Genomic DNA, 10,912 nt, shown 5'->3' with positions numbered 1-10,912 from the left:
AACCGTCTTCCCCTTCGGATAAAAAACCTACAACTGAAGTTGGTTCCACAACCGCTTCCGCGCGTAATTCTCCTGCGAAAACTCCTCCAACAGCGGCGAGGTTGCCTCTTTCTCCACCGAAACCGGCGAAGACTTCATCATTGCCATCTTCTCCAGCCAGGTCAGTGGCAACTACTGCCTCTGTTCCATCTTCTCCAGAGAAGCCAGTGGCAGCTACTGCTGCCTCGGTTCCGACTTCACCAGCCAAGAAAGACTCAACTACAACCTCGGCGACTAACTTCCCAAAACCGGCCACCTTTACGAGCACTACGAAACGTGTGGCTAGCCCTCAAGCATTGGTGCCTACAATGAAACCATCCATGCAATCGCCAAAGATCAAACCACCAACTGCTCCACCACCATCTCCTTTAACTCTCCCACCCCCCCCCCCAGATGAGAGCTCAAGCTGATCACGAACCGAAGATCCCTGCCGAGGCAGAGCAAAAGACCGTGCTCGTTCAAAAGATGATCGACAAGCCCAAGGGGCTTTTCAGTGCCCCTCAAAAGGATCTTGACGACACTCACTATCCTAGCATTCATGGACAGAAAGAACCATCCAAGCATGGCGAGACGGAGGATTCTGGTATGAGGGTCATAATAATCGCTGGTGAGAACAAAGGTGCTTTCATGGAGCTAATCAAATCATCCCACCTAAACGGTTTCCAGAACAGTCCTCGACGTCTCCAAAAGACGGTGACTGGCAGCAGTGACGAGTACCATAGCTACAGCAGCAGCGGTGAGGAAGGCGATCGCAAAACGAAGGGCAAGAGCATTGGATCAGACACCATGCCGATGAATGCATTCATGAACAGCAATGTGCAAGGCGTTAACAACTCTATCGTCTACAATTCTTCCTGCACTCACCATGACCCTGGTGTGCACCTTTCTCTCCAAAGAAAACCAACCGCAGGCGGATTCCATGTCAAGGAACGCAGCAATGGTTACAACAGTTGAAGAGAAAACAAAGCATCAACTGGATTTAGTTGCTTTAGTTTGTTTTTAATTAATTTTAGAATAAACAATACCTATGTTTTTTTAGAATAAACAATAATATGAGTGGTGGCTAAAGGGCAAATGGATTCGATTCTTCAGTACCTTTCGTGGTGCATAATTGAAGACACTTCATGTCCAGGCCTTTTAATAATGAGAAACCTTAAGAGTATATATGCTAAATTCCGAGTGTAATAGAAGTGGAGCATTCAACCCATTGGGCCTTCATTTATTATATCCTTCAAAACTTGTCAATTTGTTGTAGTTCAATAATATATGTAAAATCAATAGTTTAATAATTTATATATAAAAATTGATATAAATTTATATTTTTAATATATATATATATATATATACCAACTAGTTTAACTTTTATTTTTGTAAACTAAAAGGATTGAAGTTTAATCAATCAAAGTAAAATCATTAACTTCTTAACATTTGTGGGATTTTATAAGTACAATTGAAGTTGAATTCATTGAGTAGTCTCGATAGTAAAAGGATATGTTATTCTCTCTAAAGAATCCGAATTTGAACAGTTACGTCTGCATGAATATATACATTATCAATTGACTAAGAATAATTCTAAATAAATACATATTAAAATATTTGGAAAGATGAATTATTAGTGAAATCGACAATATGATTCATCGTCAAAGGACGATATCATGTGGATTTCAAGGTTCTACGAATCATTTGAAGAAGATAATGGGCAGGGTTCTTCCATGAGGAAAGAAGGAAATCAATAGTAGTTCGTGAACCAACCAAGTGACCAACCCACGTGCCTAACAAAATAAAATCATAAAAATATAAAACTAATCGACTAAGTCCCAATAATAATTATACATTGGATCCACGAGTACTAGAGTTTCACGTTGACTAGGATGAACTAAATCAGAAATAGTTGGCCAAAGAGCAACCAATTCGAGTGTCGACGAAAAAACAAATTAAGAAGATTGATCCTATAGTATATAGACTCTCACATCGTTTTTATTTTGTTATCCTGGCCTGATTGCTGGTTGAATTATGAGTAGCCCATTATCGAATAGTACTATTGTATAATTTTATTGTCGATAGTGCTGCCCTAGAATAATATAATACATATAGAGGGTTAAAAATGAAATAAGATTGAGGACTAAACTTACTTAAAACGTATATTAGATATTGTTTCTAAAGATACTCTACAAAAAACGTATCCTTTAAGATTTCACAAGCACTTTTGCACACAATAAATGTAGAATGAATGAAAAATTAACAATACTCAACTTTAGGGGATCAGTCGAATGAAGGCGAAAAATAAAAGAAAAATATATTTTGACAAGTTTTAAAAGATAAATGTTGCATTGTATTTATAGTAACATGCGGGGATGGATTGAGGGGTTGAGGTGAACAGGGGCAATTGCCCTTAAAATGTTCAAAGTATTATATATTTTAAATATTTTCTTTATAATTTCTATTTAAAATTTATTTTTACCCATGAAAATTTATAATTTTATCTCCCTTAAAATTTTATGGGTTCACTTTAACATAAAATCATGCGACTGTCATGCATGCCTAAAGATAAAAAAGTACATCTCAACATTGTTTTTTTTATTCAATTGATAAAAATATAAAATTTAAAAGTTGTAAGTAAGAGTTTTGACGAGTTTAACAATAAAATTAAAACTATAAAAATTATAAAAAAACAAAAACATGAAATCACTTTCTATTTTTTTTTTAAAGAAAAACATGTTTATATTTTTCTGAATTAAGCTAAGTTGTTAAATGAAGAATTATTATTTTTAAAGGTCTCATGTTCGAGTACTAGAGACTGTAAAATATTTAAGCGATTATTGTTAAATGGCTGAGAGTCTTTAGAATAGATACTATCATTTATAATTACCCTAGATTCATAAAAAATGTGTTATATTTAAATAAAAAATTGAATTAAAATATCACACATTACAACAAAAACATCCGGATCCTACAAAAAGAACCAATGCAATGAACATGTGATCCACTAGATTCGGCCTAACTGTACTGGTCCTAAAAGTGGGTCTTTGAGACTTGGAGTGCATGTGCGTTAGATATGTTAATCTGTTGACAGTGTACCAATATCTGGTCCTCGTTCATCCTTGAAGCTGCATGGCAATTGGCGACCTATAATAATAAAGCAAACGATTCTGGAGGGGCAATTGTAAAATAAAGACGATCAGAATGGAGTCTGCCATTTTATCTCTCCAACAATGAGAATTATTCACGGCCAGACAAATTCGGCCAAAATTTCTCTTTGAAATGAACTGATACAGCTGAGTATTTGAACACATGGAGTAATACTCAAGTACAGGGTACATGAAACCTTACATCTTTTGTATTTAAAAAATATTCCATTTCAATGTTTCAGATAACATTTCTATTAAGTTACTTTAGCATATATATATATATATGGAGTGAACAATCGGTAATTATTGAACTGATTCAATGAATAAGATAATGTGTCAAAACACACCATTAAGGCTGTCCTTACGATCCCAAAGGTGATGCGGGTGATTCTCTTCTGTAATGTCTTCAACGAAAACGAGGATTAACTAATTAATGATTTACTTGTTTTTAGATAATTTATTAAGATTGATAATTGATTTGTGTGGAAAAATCTATTTAAGTATCATGTGAATTAACAATCAAATGAAATAAAGTTAATCCGTACACTAAGTTAATTGGTTTCTAATTTTCACTCCAAGACCAACAATCAAAGTGAATGTTGTCTTCTTTAGAGGTCATGGATTCAAACAACTGAATCTACAAATTTTTGTAGACACTATATTTTATCCTGACTTCAAATTGAATTTCATCCATTCAATTAGTACTATTTTAATTATTGTTTTTAATCTTCATTTCAGTTGTTAGTTGTAGTCATTATTATTATTATTCCTTATTAATATTATTTATAGATTTTAATTAAATTTATTTTTATTAGGGGATAATTATATTTATAGATTAATACTTATTATTATTTTTGGTTTATTGTTCATATATATATTATATACACACACGTTTAAGGTATAATTATCAACAATCAATCAAAAAATAGTTTATATTTTTGTTCCTACCCAAACATGATTTCTATCCCACATGCTTTTCTATAGAATGAATCCTAACTATATTTATATATTTTAGTTCGCATGCTTTGAAAAATTTAAAACAGAAAAATAAATGAGTATCCTAGGGTTTAGTTCTTAAAAGGGACTTGAGTTCTCCTTCTCGGTGTCTCCTTGGACCTGCCAGACCCTCGATCCTAAACTCATCACAAGTTTATGTGGACCAAGTTAAACTCGAGATAACACATTCCCCTATGTCTGACACGAGGAATAAATTCATACTAAGACATAAGGTATATGAATCCTGAAAGTTACTTGCTAGGCTTGACACATAGAATAAATTCACATGAAGGCATTGTTTTGACCTCCACTAAAGAAGGTTTAGAACTCAAGTATAAAGCTTGAAATGAATGTCTTTTTTTAAGAAAAGCTAAAATCATTATAAAACTGTTAGTTAAACTATTTATTTGAAAAATAAAATATTCAAAGATAAATAAAAAAGATTGAAAATAAATTGAAACCTAAAATTACAACTTTCACCCTAAGAAGACAATCAGAAACCGATTTTTGGCCTGACTTTCTCGTTTCCTCAGTAGAGTTGCCAGGCTGTTGCAACGATCCTTTGGGTGGCCCTGATTTCGTGTCTCGAATTGAATCGTGTGATGGAGTTGTCACTGATCGTTTTTGAATTAGGTAGATCAGACACCTTAAACTTATCATTTTACCGGATTTGCATATTACCGGAAACTTGTTGGATTTGGGAGTTGTTTACAAACGAGGAAGGATGAACACCCTAGAATTGTCCTTTTGGTACCAACATGATTACCGGTTCTCTTAATTGCGAAATTTGAATTAAAATTTAAAAGTTTGATCCTAAGTACTTACCTTCGAAGAAATTTCGAGAATTAAAAATAAGTTCTTTAATACTTAACCTTAAATAAAATCGAAATAACGCAAAACAACTAAAATGGACAATGCATCAATTTAAATAAAATTAAAATTAAACATAAACAAATAAATATTAATTTTATTTATTTAAGGGTCAAATTGTAACAAAAAAAATACAAATTTCAAGAAATTAAAAGGTTGAAAGGATATAAGACCAAAATGAACTCCCTACAAACGAGGGGGCGATGAAAGAAATTTACCCAAAATTCCTTAAATGACGCAGGTATAAAACCCAATCTCCCCCCCCCCCCCCCCCTTTTATTTTAACTCCCTCACCCAAAAAATCTCTCAGATGCACTTTCTCCATATTCTAGAAATAGACCACCAGAGTACCATGTACACCGCGCCTACCATTGCTCTAGTCACCACCCATGGTGGCTAGAATATTAAAAACTACCCCTTTCGAAAGATCTCTTCACCCCAACACCAAATTCGGCCTCCAATCACCGAAATAGAACCCTCATTGGTGTATATCTAGCCATGCAGATTTCGATTTTTTACATTCTCAATGATGATTCTTTGTTTCTCTGGCAATAATTGGCTTCCTCCGTCGACCGCTTATCTCTGATGGTAAAGCTAAGTGTTCCCCTTGCTCTTCTTTCATTTTTAATGTTTTTTTGGGTGTTTGAACCTTCAAAAACTCATGCCTCTTTGCTTTTTTTTTTGCAGGTTTATTTTCATAACAATGGGGGAGATTTGTTTCTTTTAATACGAAACCTCGATTGGTTCCAAAATCAAAGGGATTTTTCTGATTTTCTTTAATTTGATTCCTTGCTCATTTTTTGTTGATTCAGTTTGCATGTTGAATGATTTGGTTGCCTTTTGTTGTTCATTTTTGTTGTCGTTTTGATTTGACTCGTTCTTATCTTTGGTTCGATCTTGATTATCGTTTTTCATACGATTCGATTCTGATTTGTGTCAGTTCATTTTGGAAATATTTCCAAATGTAATTAACTGAAATGGCCTGGAGATATTTTTTCCGGTGCGTGTTATCCGTTTAGGGCTACTTCACATGTGCGTGGTCTTCACGTGTTGATCATTGGTTAATTGTGACCTTTCGGTTCCTTTTTTTATCTTGGATCGTTCAATCATCAAGCCAGATCCAATGACTATGGATAGGATACATGAGTGTTATGAAGTTTAGGGTTTCATAATCCTAATTTGTTTCGATCTTGGCTGTTGGTTCCCATTTCCATCTGATGGCTCTGATGGTTGCGATATAGCGACATGCTGGGTCAAGCGGGTTTTCTTGTTGGGTTCTTCTCTTCTAGTGTTTAATTATTTTTTGGGTAAAGTATAGTAATGATCACTGAACATTTCTGAAGTTTGTATTTAGGTCCCCAACTTTTAAAACTTACAATACAATCCCTAAATACTTATTCCGTTTGTAATATGGTCCCCCAATTTAAACCACCGTTAGAAATTAGAGTAAATTATATAAACGGTCATTGAACTTTTCAGGCACTTGAATTTAGGTCTCCCAACTTTTAAAACTTGCAAAACAGTCCTCAATTTCATTTTAAACCCCAATTTTCAAAGTAATTCAATTTCATTCTAAACCCTAAATTCCAAAATAATTCAATTAAATTCTAAACCTCAAATTCTAAAATACTTCAATTTAAGGTTTAGAAAATAAAATTATTAATTATTTCAAATAAACACATTGATATAATATATAATTTATAAAAATTCAGAATATTATTTTACCAGGTCATATTGAATCTAGATCCACCTATTTATAATAACATTTCAATAGAAAGATGTTTTAAAATATTTTAAAAATATATATTATTTTTTACTAAACACGTGACTTTATGAAATTATGAAAGTTTTAAAATATTTTAAAAATATATATTATTTTTTACTAAACACGTGACTTTATGGAATTATGAAAGTGGCGTTGTCTTGATGGAATAATTTTTGTCAATGCGTTAAGTGAGTTTGTAAAACATTTGACAGAAAAATATAGTTGCATGCATACATCAAAACTACGCTTGTAGACCTGCTAGTAGGAAAACCTTTGCCAGTAAGATAACGGTCATAATAAATACCGGAAAGTAATAAAGTTCTCAATTCATACATCCATGTAAATTTATTTGAAAAATAGGAGAACCAATGACCAAGAAGCTAATTTCAAGGGGGGAATCAACAAAATTACACATGCATTAAACATTTTGAATACATAGCCTCAGCTGTAGATTATGCATTGAAGCTTGAACAAAATAGAATGTCAAAAGCCAGAGGAATATGTAAAGGAGCACAACACTTCCATGAATTTAACTATGATTAAAGACTATTGAAATCCCTTAGCTTCTCATCTCCAAGAAGGGTCAGCACTATGATATGACAAACTATGGTGAATGTAGAAAATAATGTGAATTATGATTCATAGCTTCGTACCTCTACCAAAGGAGCATCACATTGTTCAGGTTCCATAGGTATTTATAGCAATTTGATTCTCATTAAATCATAAATGTACAGCAAATAGTGCGTGTCTTCTCTAGCATATCTGTCATCACAAAACATATAATAAAAGCAAAGCAATTAGGAGACGTAAAACAATGAAAGCATAAGTCAACAAATTGGTAGGTATCCGACACAAATTTTCACTTCAATTCAGGCAAGTAATTCATGTATATCTAATTGCACTCAAAACTATGCCTAAGCATTTCCATAAAGACAATGGCATTTAAAGTACAGTAATTAGGCTCTTTAATATGCAGTAAGCAGTAACATTCCTAAGCCTATAATATATTTAACATCTTCAATGAGTTCCAATGAGATTAACATCTTCTTAATCATCCAAAATTTGTGTTACTATACCACAAGTCCAGAGTTGTTATGTATAGTCTGAGATACCAATTTCCTTCCCCCTAATTTATCGATAAGTGCTAATAACCCCAATAAATAACTTCATAGAAACACTAAGAGTTTAACAGAAAATTATCGAATTAAATCCTCAAGTTTAGAGAAGTGACAAGTTGACAATACAAACCTGTCCAGTGTCAAAGAGATTGCATATATATATGCCAAAGTCCCGCTGAAGCCACACAATATCCCGGTCTACTCCATGCATAACCTATGTGAATTAAGGATGTCAAAAGAATGTAGGAGGACAAATAAGAAAAAAAGTTGCAGCCATCAAAGAGGCCAACCTTGTCACGGGTTTATATTTTTCTGTCAAATGTTTTACAAACTCACTTAACGCATTGACAAAAATTATTCCATCAAGACAACGCCACTTTCATAATTCCATAAAGTCACGTGTTTAGTAAAAAATAATATATATTTTTAAAATATTTTGAAACGTCTTTCTATTGAAATGTTATTATAAATAGGTGGATCTAGGTTCAATATGACCTGGTAAAATAATATTCTGAATTTTTATAAATTATATATTATATCAATATGTGTTTATTTGAAACAATTAATAAATTTATTTTCTAAACCTTAAATTGAAGTATTTTAGAATTTGGGGTTTAGAATTTAATTGAATTATTTTGGAATTTAGGGTTTAGAATGAAATTGAATTACTTTGGAAATTGGGGTTTAGAATGAAATTGATGAATGTTTTACAAGTTTTAAAAGTTGGGGGACCTAAATTCAAGTGCCTGAAAAGTTCAATGACCGTTTATATAATTTACCCTAATTTTCTAACGGTGGTTTAAGTTGGGGGACCATATTGCAAATAGAATAAATGTTTGGGGACTGTATTGCAAGTTTTAAAAGTTGGGGGACCTAAATGCAAGCTTCAGAAATGTTCAGTGACCATTACTATACTTTACCCTTATTTTTAATATAACAATAAGGGAGTTAAGTAATGTAACACCATAATCCAATCCGAATCGAAGATCCATGAATTAGAATGTTACACGAGACTAAGGAAATAGTGACCCAAAATTTTCTTTAAATCTATTTATAATTACTAAAAATAATCCATCCATAGAAATAAAAGAAAACGTAATGATTTGGTTTTACAAATAATGGGAAGCTCCTAGAATATATCTCAAAATAATAATATAGTACCAAGTACAAATCAAAGTTACGACTGAATAATACACAAGGGTCCATAAATAGTTCATGCCCTCTAAAGATGACTTAAGACGTACTCTGATGGCATATGAAAACATGTTCTGCTGCATTGGAATGTCTGATGACGATAGCTCCCCACGATTTGCCCTTAAGAACCTGCACACAAAAATATATTTCGAATATTGAGTTTACGCTCAATGCCTTACTAATAACTGTAATGTACTACCTGTATTCACTAAATGAGATAACTGGTGGCACAAGCATTAATATGCAAACTATTGTTTTAACTACTGAGTAGGCATTATGGTGTGGCTGAGGGTTTTGCATCTTGGAGCTCACACACCCCTCTAGCCTTTCTGAGATACCCTCGAGTATCTAGGGTGAGATCCAGAGTTGCATTAGAAACATACACCCGCCAACTTACTCTATCAAGTCTTAGGCATCTACGCCTAGTCGGCTGTTGAAGTGCCTTGGCACTGACTTGGATATCCATTGATTGATGTATTTCTGCTAAGAGGAACTCGTGTGTCCTGACTATTTCTCGAGCATCAAACAAGGCTATTTTTATATAACATTAGCTATTATTGTTTCTACTGTTCTGTTACTAATTATTATAATCACTTGAAGTCTTATTTGTTACTATATTAAGTGTTTGGGGTACCTCAGGTCAAATCCCTTAATTTTGGGTTATTTTGCCCAAAACTGACTGTTGGTATCGATACTGGCCCTTCAGTATCGATACCCTTGATCTGCTCTCGATACCTTATGTGAGTGTCGATACCGAAAAAACTTACTGGAATCTTGGTCTCGATACCAAACCTGTGGGTCTCGAGACCATTTCCCCGGTATTGATACCCCAAACTCAATATCGATACCACTGTCCAGAAAATCATGGATTTTTACCCATATGAAGAACAGTCTCGATACCAACCTTTTGATATCGACACCCAACCTGCAGAATGCACTGTTTTGGCACGAAAAATTATATATTTCGATCACAAAACCCCTAAAGAGGTCCTCAAATGATGTTTAAATGTTATGTGTGATAATATAGGTCTATAAGAGTTCATAAACAATGCTGGAAACACATAAACACCAAATCTACTATGAACATGCTCAAACTCATGTAACCTACTAAAACTCATCTAAATAAGCTACATGTGAGTGAGTTATATGATGATTATAAACTGTTAGGAGTGTCCAAAGATCAGCCCAATGTGAGATTCTCCTTCTCCCTTACTTTAAAGCTTTCATTAATCTCTCTCACTAAACAAGAAGCAAATATATGATTACTAACTGAATTTAGAGGTTATCGAGGGTTTAAAACACTTTCTAAGGCTATAAATCACTGAAAATGGGCTGAAACTTCTATGCTCCTTAAACCCCTATAAAACCCATTCCTTGAAAACCATGGCCATAGCCCACTCTTTTGGTCTCAAAATGAAGTTTTAGATGTGCTGAGTTCGATTATTACCTTTGGATACCAAACAAGGGTTGCAAGAAAATCAAGTTACCACCTTTAATTGCCCAACTTGAAGGAAGAAGAAGAAAATTTGAAGAGGAAGATGAGACAAATAAAAGTTGAGAAAAAGAGGGAAAAGTCAGTCGCGAGATCACCCAAATTAATGGATATTCAGCCTTTCAACATAAAATTAGTCTAACTTTACTCTTGGTCCTCTTGATTTTGGTTAGGTACTAAAAATGCCCCTTTTCAACACTATTGGGCTCAATCCAAGCCCAATTTCACTAATTCTTGGGTTAAGGCTCTTAAAAGCTAGGGAACAATTTCTAGGTTCATCTCGGGTTAGCCCAAACTACTAACCCAGGAT

The 10,912-nt window shown here is 33.6% G+C and overlaps 1 protein-coding gene across 1 annotated transcript; it reads left to right on the top strand.

Moving 5' to 3' along the window:
• Window positions 1-432: 432 nt before the first annotated feature.
• On the top strand, window positions 433-993 carry LOC120158486. The gene has a single exon (XM_039169308.1). The coding sequence runs from the start codon at window positions 433-435 to the stop codon at window positions 991-993; it is 561 nt and encodes a 186-aa protein (XP_039025239.1).
• Window positions 994-10,912: the final 9,919 nt, after the last annotated feature.

Source organism: Hibiscus syriacus, unplaced genomic scaffold (assembly GCF_006381635.1).
Source record: "Hibiscus syriacus cultivar Baekdansim isolate YM2019G1 unplaced genomic scaffold, ASM638163v2 tig00111317_pilon, whole genome shotgun sequence".
Lineage (NCBI taxonomy): Eukaryota > Viridiplantae > Streptophyta > Magnoliopsida > Malvales > Malvaceae > Hibiscus > Hibiscus syriacus.
The sequence above is the reverse complement of the archived record's forward strand: the minus strand, read 5'-3'. Positions and strand labels throughout refer to the sequence as shown.